This window comes from Acipenser ruthenus, chromosome 48 (genome assembly GCF_902713425.1).
Source record: "Acipenser ruthenus chromosome 48, fAciRut3.2 maternal haplotype, whole genome shotgun sequence".
NCBI classification, from domain to species: domain Eukaryota; kingdom Metazoa; phylum Chordata; class Actinopteri; order Acipenseriformes; family Acipenseridae; genus Acipenser; species Acipenser ruthenus.
In genome coordinates, this window is record NC_081236.1 from 2,221,517 (window position 1) to 2,238,552 (window position 17,036).

Consider the following 17,036-nt stretch of genomic DNA (forward strand, 5'->3'; position numbering starts at 1 on the left):
TTCAATACTGTTTGATTTTGCTTATAGAAAGAAAGAAACAAGAGCACACTGGTCGTTCAGGAACAATAAAGCGCTTTTTATTTACCGCGCCCCTTCTTTAGTTATGGAAATGCGGTCCTCGCCTGTAACGCCCGTTTCTTAATGGTGAGAGCGGATTGGTAGAGCGGGGGAGGAATTATCCTTATAAACTAGCTTTGTCAGCAGGAGTGAAATAACTTTTTAACTGTTTTGGCATTTTAGGAAGCAGTGAAGCAGTGAAGTAAAATTTGGGATTATTTCAGAACTGGTTTTTCAACCTGTTATTGAGAACGCTGATGCAAATTTAGGATTAAAAACAGGATTTGTCGATGCTGTTGGGCACTTACTGTAAGTATAGTAATAATAATAATAATAATAATAATAATAATAATAATAATAATAATAATAATAGTAATTTTCAATCCGGTTCCCACCTCTACCCGCGGGTGAACTGACAGTAACTGAATTTATAATTGCTAGATGAATGCGGTTTGCCTAGATTTTAATACGTGCAGCACCCAAAAAACCGCTCCCGACTTCAGTTGACTCTGTGTTTGGTCTGTTTTGTAATTCGGTCAACTTTCTGCGCTGCTCTTTCGCTTTTTTTTTAAATAAAATGTACAGTATGATGGAACATGAGTTAAAGTCACCGGGGCCTCCGCCGTCCCATCATCCCGGCTCGGGCATGTCACCTGTCGGGAGCGGCGTGGGAGGTAACCATCCCGGGGCGAAGGGTGCTTGCCCTCCCGGCAGCGACCCCATGGACAAAGTTAAGCGACCTATGAACGCCTTCATGGTGTGGTCCCGGGGCCAGCGACGAAAAATGGCTCAGGAAAACCCCAAAATGCACAACTCAGAGATTAGCAAACGACTAGGCGCCGAGTGGAAGCTACTGACAGACGCTGAAAAGCGACCTTTCATCGACGAGGCCAAGCGCCTGAGGGCGCTGCACATGAAGGAGTACCCCGACTACAAGTATAAGCCCAGGCGCAAGAGCAAGCCTCTCTTGAAGAAGGACAACCCGGCTGGCAAGTACCCTCTCTCGGCCGGCAACCTGCTTGCGGTGGCGGCGGCGCAGGGACCCGGAGGGAGTCCCAGAATGGACAGCTACGGCTGGGGCCCTACTGGGGGGTACGCGGGCATGCAGAGCGAGGCCCTTGGGTACCCCCAGCAGCTACATCGCTACGAACTGTCGACCCTGCAGTACCCCCCTGGCATGGCCACAGCACAGAGTTACATGAGCGGCGCAAATTCCTACAGGTGAGTTTTGACAAAACTTTCAATTTTTTTTTTTTTTTTTTTTTTTTTTGCTGTTGTTTCTAACAAAAAGAAAACATTTAAAGTTTGGGTTTTTAGATTTTGTTTACACTGGTCATTTTGTTTAAAGAATTATAATTTAGTTCAAGTCGGTTTTACATTTTTATATGTATTACAGTTTCAAAACCTAAATGCATTCGATGGGCACACATTTGAGTGACTGTTCAAAATATACGTGTGTAATATTGACACTGTGGTAAACACAGCGTTCATAAAACTGCACGCACTTTTTTTTAGTTGAAGCAATCAATTGAAAACGGCATGTATCAAAAAAACAGTCCACTTTCTTATATAAATGTTGTCATAACAAACGCACTCGGTTTATTTAGGCCGCTCGTGTGCGTATGTGTTTAATTGGTATTTATTTTAGAATTATACGGTAGCAACAACGTTGCAGGAGAAACCAAAACAGAATATATGATTAATACTTTAGAACTGCCAAGGTGACAGAATTTAAAATCCAATCAGGCCGCTATTAAAATACTTAATATTTCAGATTTGTTGAAACTTACATTTTCATGAACTGTTTTAAAAGTCTTAAATCCGTATTTTACCTTTCAATGTTACATGTTAGTAGATGTATTTCAAATTCTATATCAAGTTTATTATATAAGTTCATTACTACGTCCGTGTGAAGGTAGAGTAAATTTGCGGTATTATTTTATTGTAATCTGTTCATCACTCATTATAAAGAAGCGGGGATGTCTAATGATAGTTTTCACCTGTTGCAACAGTTCAACTTTTTGCTAAGCAAAGATGCTACCAGTTTTTTAAAATGCTACAAATATAAGTAATATCACGTCTCTAAAGCACTCTATTCACAGCGTGGCATTATACACACACACACACACACACACATATTATTATTATTTATTTCTTAGCAGACGCCCTTATCCAGGGCGACTTACAATTGTTACAAGATATCACATTATACATTATTTCACATTATTTTTACATACAATTACCCATTTATACAGTTGGGTTTTTACTGGAGCAATCTAGGTAAAGTACCTTACTCAAGGGTACAACAGCAGTGTCCCCCACCTGGGATTGAACCTACAACCCTCCGGTCAAGAGTCCAGAGCTCCTAACCACTACTCCACACTATATATATATATATATATATATATATATATATATATATATATATATATATATATATATATATATATATATATATATATGAAATAAGGTGCTTTTCACAAAACATTAAGGGCTGTTTTAAGGTATATTTAAGTGTCTAACATTCTCTGAAAATGAACTAACCTTCTCTAAAATGCTTAAACCCCAAACATGATTCATTATTACAAATGGGTTTTAAGAAAACATTGCTTAAAACTGTTAAAGTTTTGTGAATAATAGCGGGATATTTTGCACAGTTTCAACCACTTTGTCCCACACAAAGTAATAGCTAATCTCAGACTCGTAATGTTAAAAGTCTTCCATCGACTTACATTTTACAGGACATACATCTTTGTATGGGCTGTATATCTGTATGTGATAAACATATCACAAACGAATACTGCAATTAATTTTTAATAATGAATCATTCAGTTATGCAAACCTTTTTAATGTCCGTGTACTTAAGTGACCAAAACAGACGGTATCAATTATATTGCACTCCGTTTTAATTTATTTAATTTTATTTTTTCTTGCCTGAACTTAATTCTAACACCATAATTATTAGTGGTAAAATATTTCGCGCTCTATAAAGTCATCCACACCGGTAAAGTAGCATATTTTACAGAGATCAACAAACTTCAAAGCGCCTGGAGCCCTTAATATATAGAATTTAAGGCTGTGCAATGGTGTCATAGAGGAAAGACTTCACGTTTAAAACACCAATCGTCGTTATGCGGGCAGATGGGTTCGGGAGAGCTCTCAAGAGCCTGGCCTGACTGTGCACAACGGAATCCCTAACTCAGTATGTGCGCTTTCGATTTCCAACGGTAGTCCGTATATACAGTAGCATATTTCTACCTACAGATGTGATCGAAGAAAGTCTAAAACAATTATTAAACTGATACAAAACGACCACAATTAATAATATTGTGTCCTGCGTCCAATATACCGCTTTGAAAAAGGTATATCTAAAAACACAAAACAAATCTGTAAGAGGCGTTCATCGACCCATCAGTGTTCGGTTCCGAGCAGCTGATCGATCTCAGAACTTTGTCCAGTCGGGTTTTAAAGGATCCCAGTGATTCAGCATCAAACCATTCAGTATACACACACTCCCCACTTACTGTGTGAAGATGAAAGAACATTTTGGCTTTTGTGTATTTAAATAAAGTTATTATTATTTCTGAACTTCTTTCATCACGTGTTCATCCCCTCCGATTTCTCATTTTTTTTAGGCGCTAGAACGCCACCAGCACATTAATCTGACCATAAATTAAAACGGACACTTAGTTAAGTATAAAGACTGTTCATATGCAATGTGTTATAAACAAATGTTACTTTTAACAGATTTTTTCTTTTGTACTGCTGTGTCTTCTACGTCTATACAAACATCCCAATGTGTTTTATAATCTATTCCAAAGCATTTGTTTCATTATTTTGATTTTACAGGCAGGTGGTCAGATACTGATTATATATCAGGAGATTTTAAAAATCAAGTTGGAATTTTTTTTCTGATAAATGTACTTTGTTTTAATTCATTTTAAAGTTGCAAATAATCCAGTGAAATGCCCTGATTAATTATTTTTTTAATGGTATTATTATTTTGTAAATGTTCATGTTAATCTATGTAGTTCTAGGTGTGTGATATGTTTCTGTATTGCTGCCTTCTCGGCCAGGTCTCTTAAAAAGAGATTTTTAATCTCAGTGTGACCTCCTGGTTATATAAAGGTTAAATAATAATAAAAATACAAAAATATTTTCGCGCGACATGCTTTGTTTTATGGAGACCCCTGAAATGACGATGTTGCCGTTCGACAGGTTGTTCGGTCTCGACAGTGCCGTGTCAAAACTCGCTCTGTGGGTGCTGCTCCAGACCGGATATTTAACCATTTCTTAAACACCGAAGCAAAGAAACATTTTAGAAAAAAGAAAATGTCTAAGAAGCTGTGCTGAGCAGTATAGTGAAGAACGTGTTTATATAAATATACCCTTTATCATAAACTTGAAAACAGGTGTGTGGGGCGGGGCAGAAACGTCCGTTTGGCATGTATTTACCATCACTTGGGGTATATGTTATATTCAAGTCGTCTGAACACAAAGTTTCAACTAATTGATCAAAATTAAAAGCGCAAACATAACTTTTTGACATATGAAAGTTACAACTTTTAACGTTATCAATTAGTTGAAATGTTTGTAATGTATCAAAGCGTGTAGCAGAGAGAGAGAGTGAGAGAGAGAATATGCAGCTGACCAAATGCGCTTGAAAAAGGTATGATATTAGCTTATCGATGCTGTTGACCAAGATTGGTAAATTCTGTTGAAACTAAATTAAACACACTGAAATGCCCCACTCTCTACAAAAGAGGGGCCAGGGACTTTGGCAGTTTAAAACCAATTTAAATAAAATGGCATTCTGTAGACGGCTGTATTTGCAGTTTGCTGGTAACCTCGTCTTAAGCAAATCTACTCGCCTAACAAAGTTGCTGCACCCTAATATCGTATCATTTTCAAGCTGCGATGTTTGTCAAATACATACAGCGCAGTCACAGTGTTTGCATACCCCAGTGTTTAGAGATCTCAAAAGCAGATTAAGTCAATACCAGGCTGTGATTTGAGTGAGTTTCCTCGTGGCAGGTGGATACCCCAACCCCACCCAGAATTTACACTACATTTTAAAACTAAAGTAATACAGCCAACCGACCTGGCTTAAAGGCCACCTATACGAGGCCACCGCCGCAATTAATGCAACATATTTACAGTACAAATCCCATTGACGTCAGTGCATATTATTCACCATGTTATTTAAAATAAGGCACTTAATGTATACACCATTTTATTTTATCATTTTGAATACTACTATTTAATAATAATAATAATAATAATAATAATAATAATAATAATAATAATAATTCTTTATGTAACGTTATCACAATACTATATTTTCTTCTAAGGAAGTTGAATATCCTAATTTATTTGTAATGTTTTATTAAATATAGTATGTATATCAAGTTAGTTGCCTAAAATCTCAATTTCTGCCTATGGTTTAAACCTTCTTTCTGTATGCCTTGTTAATGTTTTGGTGAGTTAAGCTCATTCGTTTTAAGCAAAGCCTTCCCCTTAAGGTATCTGATGCTCAATTATGTTGTCGGGTCTGTAAGAACTGTTTAATGTAGAACCTGCGTCTATAATTAAGTTTAAGGCCATAGCAATTTATCTGCCACTGACAGAGAAACCCCACCTGAGTGTGCAGTTCACAAACCAAAACAAAACAATATGTGGATGTCCCTGACAACTTTGCGTCAAACATTGAAAGAGAGAGTAGCTAGTATTGCTTCAGAACATCAGTATACAATACATTACTTTTTTTTTTTTTTAATTGTTTGGGGGTATTTAAATATTTACTTGGCCCTCGAGGAGTTAGCCCGGTTCAAAAGGGATGAGAAGGGGAGTTCATTATTGTGTGTTGTTTATCATAACTGTGTTATACCAAATGGTGAAGCTATTCCAAGCAGGGGAAAGGAGTTAACTAAATACCGAGCTATTAAGGTGTGTGTGAGAGAGAGAGAGTGTGTGTGTATTTCTACACTGTACTTGCACGTTTGATTTCACCTGATAACTGCTAAGCAATTGTTGCTAAATAATAGTAATAATCTTTATTTTTATATAGCGCCTTTCATAGTGGCCCACCATCACAAAGCGCTTTACAGAGGCAGGCTGTGAACTGTGCATTATATGCAGAGTCACTTCCAATAGGACGTTGATTTAACATCTCATCCGCAGGACGGAGCACAAGGAGGTGAGGTGACTCTCTCAGAGTCACACACAGCGAGTCAGTCAGTGACAGAGGTGGGATTGGAACAGGTGACCTTGTTCCAAGCCTTGGACTTTAACCACTGGACCGCACTGCCTCCTTGGGTTTAATTGCAAAATTGACTTCACAACTTTACATGAAAGAACTAATAATACAAAAATCGGGTGCTTATGTTTTGTTCTTTCACTACAAATCTGCGGTTTTTCAACTGTTTTAAAACCTGTTTTTCCATGAGGAAGTCCTATTATACTACCAAATTCCCCTCTTTATAAGATTAAGCATAATTACAGTCACAGAGGAAAGACTTTTAAGCTTTGTTTGAAAGACACATTGGACTGGTGCTGTTTAAACATGAACAGTTAGGACATTTTGAATATGGACAACCGTGGGGGAAGAAGTAATCCAGTAAACAGGCTACTAAAATATCACACACTTACTTAATGGAATTGGGGTGTGTGTGTCTATATATATATATATATATATATATATATATATATATATATATATATATATATAAGAAAAAAGAAAAGGATATTTCAGGTACTTAAAAAGGTAGAATAATTGATTACAAATCAATTATCAGGACGTTTCGGACTACACGTGTGTATATATATATATATATGTGTGTGTGTGTGTAGATAGATATCTGTATCCTATTGTAATACACTATTAGGTTAAAAAACAGTTGTGTTTATTCATTTAAAAATATTATTATTATTATTATATATTTCTTAGCAGACGCCCTTATCCAGGGCGACTTACAATTGTTACAACATATCACATTATACATTATTTCACATTATACAGATATCACATTATACATTATTTTTTTTACATACAATTACCCATTTATACAGTTGGGTTTTTACTGGAGCAATCTAGGTAAAGTACCTTGCTCAAGGGTACAACAGCAGTGTACCCCACTGGGGATTGAACCCACAACCCTCCGGTCAAGAGTCCAGAGCCCTAACCACTACTCCACACTGCTGCCCTAATTAAATATATTTAATTCAATCTGTTTAAGTTGTAACAGTGACGTGCATTTCAATGTTTTTAGATTAAAATCCACTAAAATAAATATACCATACTTTCTGAGCGTGGACCACACAAGTTAATTCATGTGGAATAACTAAACGAGGCACGTACGTCTTGACAACACAACATGACGACGACCCAGTTCACCGCTGCCCAATTTAAAAAGTAAAATAATGAAAAGATCGTGCAAACGTTGTAAAACGCCTTTATATACTGTATCTCAATTCTTACACCATGGTCTGCTTGTTTTTCTTACGGTGGTGTGTGGACTTGTTTTTAGTTGAACTGTGTTGTTCAAAAAGAGATTTATTTTTGGACACGCATGGATTAAACATAAAAACATGTTTGAATAGAAGTTTCCTCCCACAGGATAGAATCATTTTATTGGCACAGATTTATTTAAAGATGAAACAAAAGTGCCAGTTGTCTATGCAAAAGTCAAGTATGGAACAAACGCATTAGTTTGCATTTCTATTTCAATTTCATTTAGTTTTCATTTCTATTAATCAAGCATCTAAGTGATCCAGTTTACACAATTTATTTACAGGGACTAAACAAACAACGGACAAGTTGGCCTGTAATAGGCCTACTGAATTTTACATTACTTTTCAACATACCAGCATGGTATTTTATTTGTAGTGACTTTCCATATCCTTTCATTCCAACTTGTTTTTGGCATGGCGTCTATCTGCTGAAGCAAACGGTTAGATAGATGGTTAAATAGCCAATATTATAGTTTTATTTATTTTAAAACAACCCACAACCAACGTTTTCTTGCCAATTATCATATGGAGTTAAAATAACATTTAGTATTGGTTTTGAATGTATAAACGATTAATACACCACTGGTGGCAGGGAACTGGTACACAAACATTGCAGGTCCCTCGCCCAGTCGCCCCTCCTTCCTGTCTGAGGTAATAACACATTGTGTCTGGTCTATATAAAAACACAAGACGGTTGTCATCCAGTTTAGGCTAAACATTCAAGAAATTAAGAAAATTGAATTGGTACAATTTTGAGAATATAAATGTTGCCTTAAATAAATTTGGAGACTATATATGAGAGAGATTTGTGTGCGACAAAACCACCACATTTTTTGTGACAGCTAATAAATTTAGAATGTGACCAAATTAATATTTATTCAGTAGAAGTTCAATTTTTCTTATCAGTAATGCCTAACTGCATTTGTATGCTTTATCATTATTATTTATTTCTTAGCTGACGCCCTTATCCAGGGCGACTTACAATTGTTACAAGATATCACATTACTTTTGCATACAATTACCCATTTATACAGTTGGGTTTTTACTGGAGCAATCTAGATAAAGTACCTTGCTCAAGGGTACAGCAGCAGTGTCCCCCCACCTGGGATTGAACCCACGACCCTCCGGTCAAGAGTCCAGAGCCCTAACCACTACTCCACACTGCTGCCCTTTATATTAATGGAGTGAAAAACAGGTGTTTTCAGTTCTGTTTTGGTTGTGGATTTAATTGTGTTTTTTTCCCCCAAATGGTGGGGGGGGGATGGTCGTAAAATATGCGGCCCTCAATTGGAGTATGCAAACTAATAACGTACGACCTCCTTCATTTTGAAAGACTAGGCCTTGTTCTTTACAATGCACTACCATGGCAACGCAGGTCTTAACCGCTTACAATGCAAAACCCATTCAAGTTGTGTGTAGGGCCGCTGCGCCCTTGAGCGCAGTCGTGCCTGGCTTGCTATTGGATAGAGCGCGATACTCATTTAAAAGCGAGGCAGGCGATGCGATGGGACAACAGCGACAGCAGCTAAAGCAAATAGAACACTGACAAAATGGCGTTCTCATTACGACTGGCTGAAAAGAACATGCTCAGCTTTGTTTATAAATATAATGAGGACTGCGTGATGGTGGCCTGTCCAAGTGGGGGAAGCGTAGGCCTATCTTAAAGCAGTCTTGTTCCAGAATAACACTCACATTCATTAAGTCTTATACATATTGTTAGGGCTTATGTTTTTAGACTAGATCCACCTGTCCCTTGTGTAGCTCTTAAAGGTTAGAACTCCTTTACAAGCGGACTCATAATGTGAGCGTTTCAGTGTAACTGAACCCCTCTCTTCTTCTCTCTGCAGCCCCATGTCTTACGGAGGAAACGCTCAGCAGGCCAGCTCTGTGATGTCAATGGTAAAACCCGAGCCGGTGTCTCACTCCCCCACTGGGGCCCCCAGCCACCACCGAGGGGGCCTGCAGGGGGACCTGAGAGACATGATCAGCATGTACATCCCCAGCAACGACACGACGGACCCCGCAGGACAGAGGGGCTACAGCAGCGTACAGCAGCACTACCTGAACGGGACTGTACCCCTGACACACATCTGACAGGAACTCTCTCTCTCTCTCTCTCTCTCTCTCTCTCTCTCTCTCTACACACAACGCATGAAGGAGCTTTGTAAATAGTCTTCAACACTTGTTTTTTGTTTGTTGGGGGGGGGGGAAATTGTTTTTCCTTTTGTGTTAAAGGAAAACCTAATGTGTGTAATAATAATAATAATAATAATAATATTAATAACTAATAATATTAATTACGGAAAGACCCAAATCTGGAACTTTTTTTTTTTTTTTAAAAGGAAATAATGGTAAATATGTCATTTTATTGCCCTGAAGAAACCATTATCAAACCAAGTTCACAATTATACAGATATTACACACTACAGACAGACAGCGTCATGATACACTGGCACACTGGCTGGCTGTCTGGTACTGATGTGGCACCACAGTACCACACTCGTACTAATGTTGCACTACTGATGTCACTAACTGAGTGCTGTTATACACCCTACAAGTTTCAGTATGCAGTAATACACTTTAGTATGTAATGGTGGTGGTTGCGTAATAACAAATCACCCACATAAGTTCTTATCACATACTTTTTTAGACAACAGCTGGCATGTAATTTAATGTCAAAGGAGGCAAGATAATATCACATACATGATGCATTTCCTTATAGCTCAGTTGTAGATAATATGATTTGTCACATAAAATGTCTTCATGGGGATACATCTAGAAATTCTACACAGTGGGAGAAGGGATGGTGGCACAGAAAACTGCACCTACCTTGGATGACCTGTGTCGGTATGCAGTATATTACATGTGCTGCTGAATACACAGTGAGTGCATTGGAAAAGTCACTTTCATTACTCATCTGATTAATGAAAAGAGGACTGAACTGTTACAAATACCGGGACACCAAGCAGAAAGAATACAGCATCCTTGGCAATCCATTTGTTTAAAGTAAATTATAGTGAAAAGTTACTTTTTAAAATGAGTTTTAATTATAATGTGTTAGCGATGGTTAATTAATGCATGTGATACAGCAACTTGGTGACGTGTGTTGTACAGGTCCTGTTCCACACACACCACTCAGTGTTCACTGGAACTGAAACTAAGCTGACTCAAGTGGATATGTTGCTTGTGTGTTTAGATATGTTCTGAAGTTTCGCCCCACTGAATTAATTTTATAACAGAACACAGTACTAACATGCATTTGTGTTCAGCAGATAAGTAATGCTGTAGACACAAGGCATTAGCTGAAGCAAAATGTAACTACATTCAAATTTCAGAATGTAACAGTAAGAGGTTTTTCTTGCAAAAGCAGTATCTTTATTTTCGTATGATTCTTACGGCAACATTAAGCCCCTTTTCTTTGTAAAAAAAAAAAAAGCCAAAATTAACCCTTAAGTTCCCAAACCTCAGAAAACTGTTTTTCAAGTAGGAATTAAAATAAATAAATAAATAAATAAATAAATAAACGGGTCTAAATACTGTAATTTATATTAAAACACAAAAAGATGTTTACACTGCAGAGACGGTCGTGAAATTGTACATTATCTGTGTTTTTTTATTATTATTTTTAGTATGTTAATATTTCTTCTTTGTCTTGTAAATTGTCGGAGCTGAGCTGTACAGATTTTAAAAAGCCCTTATACTAAGGGCTATGCTGTTTTAAACAAAAAAATAATAATAATAAAGAAAACGTTTGTAAATCTGTCTGCGGGAGTTTCTTTATTTTCTTGGTAATTCATTAACACCCAGATTTTATAACAACGTTTAAAATTACTGTACACGGTACGTTTTTGGTCCCTTTTCAGTGATGAGAGATCTTGTCATTAAATATATTCTTATTGTCATTATAGCGAACAACATTGTGTGGTCATTTTACTTGGAGGGTGGCTCTCCAGGGTATTTTTCCTGTCATTACCACCCAGCTGCTTCCCTTATAGACTGACATGCTTTAAGCCAGAAGACGCTGCAGTGAAATAACCTAGGAAGTGCAAGGTTCACAGATTTCTTGAGAGTAAGGCATGGAAACTAAGAACTTTCTGCAAGGAAAAGAAAATGCTCCACGACAAAGTTTCAGTTAAAACTTTTGTTTTTTGACAAATCTACCATTTTCCTTTCAGTTTCATCTGTTTTTGACTAAATTCTCAAAGCATAAAGACAATTCCAATACTACACTACTCTAGATTTGAAACCAGTGCCAGTGAAACATCGTCCGATGGGTTATAAACTGTCAAATTCCAGGACAAATCATCATCTTAATGAGACAAACATAGACTTATTTATCTCCTGTAATCCTGTTGCAAAATTTGTGTTAACAAATGCTTATCGTCCTACATCACAACAAATAACACAGAGCCAATGAAATTTGTTATTCCCAACCAGGGAAAGGGTAATCAGTCATTCCCCACAATTGTGAAAAACACATTCCTGGGAATTTCACTCCAGCCTTTTTAGTTTTATGTTATAAATTACAAATCCTCTATGAAGTCGGAGATCTAGAGGAGTCCAAAGTGTCCCTGATACCACCACTGAAATGTCAGCAGCAAGCCAAGATCACTGCATTTCAATCAATAAAGCCTGAGCTTGCAGTCCATAGCTTCGATCCCACTGTTTTGTTTAATACTTCTCTTGTAATAATTAGAATTTTCTTTAAAAATGAATTGATTTGGAGTTAAGAATTGTGCATCATTTTATTTTGCAGGGAACGAAGTTCATATTACAGTGAAGCTATTCCAATGGTTGCATTGCTAAGAGGGGTAATCATAAAAGAAGGCACATATTAATAGTATGTAGTTAAACAAATTACACTTACAACTTATAGAAATGCTACACAAAGTGGGAGAAGGGATGGCGGCACAGAAAACAGCATCTGCCCCGGATGACCGCTGTCAGAAAAGGTTTAATGAAAAAATACAAAAAAATACAAACCTGAAACAGATTACCAGTATGCATTACAGGTGCTGCTGAATATACCGTATTTACATTTGCAGTACAGTGATTGCATTGGAAAAGTCACTATCATTACTCATCTGAATAATCAGTTATTTTCATAACTGACACCTGAAATATTAGGTAGCCCCTCCTTAATTACCAAAGTGGTTTTTTTCAGTAAAGCATTCCTATAATATATTATGCTACCTCCAGTTCTATTGGGAACAGCGTGGGGTAACATAAGGTAAACAAGACTAATTAACCATAACACAGTTTATTAAAGAAAAAGTTATACAAATGTAATTACGCTAAACCAAAATAACAACTAAATATAAAGAAAAAACACAACAATTAATAATCATAAATACACCAATAATCTGTCAATTTATTCGCTGTGCTGTTGTAATTAATAGCACAGCACCAGCAATGAATGAATCAATTATACACTTTAGTGACAGCTGCATTTTCTAAGAGTTATGTTAGCAGTTAGGTAAGAGATTGTATATTTAGAATGGAGAGTCTATGTTCTATGGGAAAAAAACTTGGTATCCCAAGTCTGTGAATGGTGTTCTGCTGTACAAAGCTAGCCATTCTAACACAGCATGAAAAACGAAATCCCCTCTCTTGACAGAAGAAAGCAGGATGTTGTCTAGTTCCTCTTGTTCTCCTAGCTGAAAGCAAGACCTTAGTATTATCATTATTATTTGTTTATTTAGCAGACACCTTTATCCAAGGCGACTTACAGAGACTAGGGTGTGTGAACTATGCATCAGCTGCAGAGTCACTTACAATTACGTCTCACCCGAAAGACGGAGCACAAGGAGGTTAAGTGACTTGCTCGGGGTCACACAGTGAGTCAGTGGTTGAGGTGGGATTTGAACCAGGGACCTACTGATTACAAGCTCGTTTCTTTAACCACTGGACCACACAGCCTCCTATGTAAATGAAGATAGATTTTCATGAAGCTCAACATGAAGGGATTGAGATGAGCTGGGGAATGCAATTCTGTATCACTTACAGGTAACACGTTACATGCAATTACTGTGCATTTACATAGTAGTTACTTAGTAAATACATGTGCGCTTACACATCATTACAATGTTATTATGCATAGTTATACCTAATGTGTCAATCTTTTTGCACGATAGATGTAAGTACACAATTGGATCATAAAAGGGTTAGAGTTAGGTTTAAAGTTTAAAGTGGCAGGGATCCAAAAAAATACAGCATTTCATGTCCCCACCTGTTGCTACAACTGTTTGAATAACGTACCTGTAATTGATCTTTTCATTGTTAACATCCTGACAACTTTTTACGCTATAATTTTTCAAAGCTCTTTCATATTTATAATTTTTCAGAAACTTTTTAAAATACATTAATACTTTGTGTAAAATATATTTATATAATAAGGCTGTAATTCCTTTTGAAGGTTTTTGGTGACATGCAACCACGAGAGCACGAGCTGTGAATAAAAAATCAAACAATGTCTAAAGAAACTTAATAAGTTCAAGACAAAATGTTTCAACGAGAAGTCTTTCTCAGTGTCTTGAACCCAGCCAGTCATTCTGCATGGAAACCGTTTGGGGTGTCGCTGCCATTCAAATCTGTTGAGGGGCTGGTTATTTATTCATGAGTACTAAGATATTTAAGAGGTGTCAGGGCAATTCTACCGAACCCCCTTGAATATTATTTAAGAACATTAAATTTAAGAACATTAATGAACATTTGGCCCATCTATGATGGCCCATCTTTCTAGTAGCTGAATGATCTCGAAACAAGTCTGATCTTAAATAACCCAGTGATTTAGCATCAACAATATGACTAGGTAACCCATTCCATACCCTCCCACTCTCTGTCTGAAGAAGTGTCTCCTGTCCTAAGTCCACTTAATCTCCAACTGTGTCCTCTGGTCCTGGTTTCTGTGCTGCGCTTGAAGTATTGGTTAGGGTTAAACTTTGTCAAACCCTTTAAGACCTCAGTTATGTCCCACCTTATTTTTCTTTGTCTTAGGAAAATTATAGTGCGCTCTTTTAAGCCCCTGGATATTTTTTAAATCTCTCTCTCTCTCTCTCTCTCTCTCTCTCCTCTCTCTCTCTCCTCTCTCTCTCTCTCTCTCTCTCTCTCTCTCTCTCTCTCTCTCTCTCTCTCTCTCTCTCTCTCTCTCTCTCTCTCTCTCTCTCTCTCTCTCTCTCTCTCCACGCTCCCTGCTCTCGAAGTGGGAGGTCGATAGACAGATTCCAGCAAAGCGAATAAAGGCTGCGTCTGTGATTTTAATCAGACACTCAGAGAATACCTTCCGTGCGCGTCATCTCCACCTTACCCAGAATTTCAAAATATTTTTTTCTTTAAAAAAAATTCAGTGGCGTGGTGTATTGCTGTCAGTTTCTGCTATTTTTAAAGTCACGAATAAATATTGGCATCGTCAACCATACTTCAATTTATTAGCACTAGCAATACAGGCATTGAAAAGCATGTTCTTCCCTCCCATTAGCACCAGCAATATTACCATGCCCCTGTTTAAATGCACGCTACCCCAAGCCTTTACAGTTGATATGTATTACCTGTTATTAGTGCTATCAACATTATCGCAGGTCCCCTTTACAGTGCTAACTTGTCATAATATAGGCTTAAACATCCCAACCATAGCAGAGCTAGGCAATTGTTCATGTTCTGTGCCACTTTTTTATAAAGTTTTTGATTTCAAAGCCTCAGTTAGCACTCCATTAAAAATGGACCAATCGTAATGTTACTGGAGTTATTTAGAGGTAAGAGCACTCCTTTAAAGGGGGGTCAGTGTAGTAATAAGAGCCAAGAAACTATGAACTATGATTTCATGCATGCCTTGCACAAAACTTCTTGATCTGTGCATCCCTTCCATTATTCTAGCATCACGCTGGCAATGTTGAAGAAGACATGCATGAAGCGCTTCCTGGGATCATTCATGCATCGATCATGCTTTGAAATGCTTTTATGGTGTTCCATTTGGTGTCTTATCGGCAGGGTTCTCTATACTAGACTGTATTGAATTAGCTGACTCTCAGATCCCCAGTACAGCACTGAGTTCTCTCTACTAGACTGTATTGAATTAGCTGGCTCTCAGATCCCCAGTACAGCACTGAGTTCTCTACACTAGACTGTATTGAATTAGCTGGCTCTCAGATCCCCAGTACAGCACTGAGTTCTCTATACTAGACTGTATTGAATTAGCTGCGCTCTCAGATCCCCAGTACAGCACTGAGTTCTCTACACTAGACTGTATTGAATTAGCTGGCTCTCAGATCCCAGTACAGCACTGAGTTCTCTATACTAGACTGTATTGAATTAGCTGCTCTCAGATCCCCAGTACAGCACTGAGTTCTCTATACTAGACTGTATTGAATTAGCTGGCTCTCAGATCCCCAGTACAGCACTGAGTTCTCTATACTAGACTGTATTGAATTAGCTGGCTCTCAGATCCCCAGTACAGCACTGAGTTCTCTATACTAGACTGTATTGAATTAGCTGGCTCTCAGATCCCCAGTACAGCACTGAGTTCTCTACACTAGGCTGTATTGAATTAGCTGGCTCTCAGATCCCCAGTACAGCACTGAGTTCTCTATACTAGACTGTATTGAATTAGCTGACTCTCAGATCCCCAGTACAGCACTGAGTTCTCTACACTAGACTGTATTGAATTAGCTGGCTCTCAGATCCCCTGTACAGCACTGAGTTCTCTACACTAGGCTGTATTGAATTAGCTGGCTCTCAGATCCCCAGTACAGCACTGAGTTCTCTATACTAGGCTGTACTGAATTAGCTGGCTCTCAGATCCCCAGTACAGCACTGAGTTCTCTACACTAGACTGTATTGAATTAGCTGGCTCTCAGATCCCCAGTACAGCACTGTGTTATCTACACGAGACTGTATTGAAGCAGAGTAGATTGTAGTTTTGCATATTCTGACAGTTTTGAGTTTGTGAGTTTGACCTGCTTCTCTCGAAAACATTTTTCCTGATTAGCACTGGACTGACTGAGGATGATTTTAGGTAAAGCAATCCAAGACGAGTGCTAATCGAGGCCTGTGTGGAAGTCTCAGTGAAGAAGATCTGTGTCTGGGGGGATTAAAAGTTGCCAGAACTGAAGATTTTACAAATGAGGAGAGCGAGAGAGTGTGTGTTTTCTTGGAAGGCTGCCCTTGTCAGCTAGCTAAGCCTAGACCTCTGCTTCTAATTGGTCGTTTCAGGTTTTTTTTTTGGTCCCTATACAACTTGCAGGTGCACACAGTAAATTCATCCCACGTGCAACGCCTCCCCCGGAGTCTTTTGTCCACTTTCACGGCCCCCCCGCAGAGCGGAAAATTAGCCCTCCATTCTCCAGCAGCAGCCCCCTTGTTCAGCGGATTTAACCCTTCCATTGCCCGCCCATTCAAATGGAAATGTGTCTCAATGTGGCTAATCGCTTGGTTCAAGCAGAGGCAGGGGGAGGGGAGGGGAGGAAAGGGCTTCT

General features: G+C 38.1%; 1 protein-coding gene across 1 annotated transcript; it reads left to right on the plus strand.

The window, feature by feature from the left end:
- The first annotated feature begins 203 nt into the window (after nucleotides 1–203).
- LOC117404428 (transcription factor Sox-19b-like) lies at nucleotides 204–11,324 on the plus strand. Its single transcript, XM_034914837.2, has 2 exons — nucleotides 204–1,278; nucleotides 9,414–11,324. Exons 1-2 carry the CDS (start codon nucleotides 635–637, stop codon nucleotides 9,658–9,660), a joined length of 891 nt encoding a protein of 296 aa, XP_034770728.1. The 5' UTR covers nucleotides 204–634; the 3' UTR covers nucleotides 9,661–11,324.
- Nucleotides 11,325–17,036: the final 5,712 nt, after the last annotated feature.

Excerpts from the sequence above, each read along its gene's own strand:
- LOC117404428 (XM_034914837.2), top strand. The coding sequence starts at position 635 with ATGTACAGTATGATGGAACATGAGTTAAAGTCACCGGGGCCTCCGCCG. Across the intron at positions 1,279-9,413 it reads AGCGGCGCAAATTCCTACAG|CCCCATGTCTTACGGAGGAA; the intron begins GTGAGTTTTGAC and ends TTCTCTCTGCAG.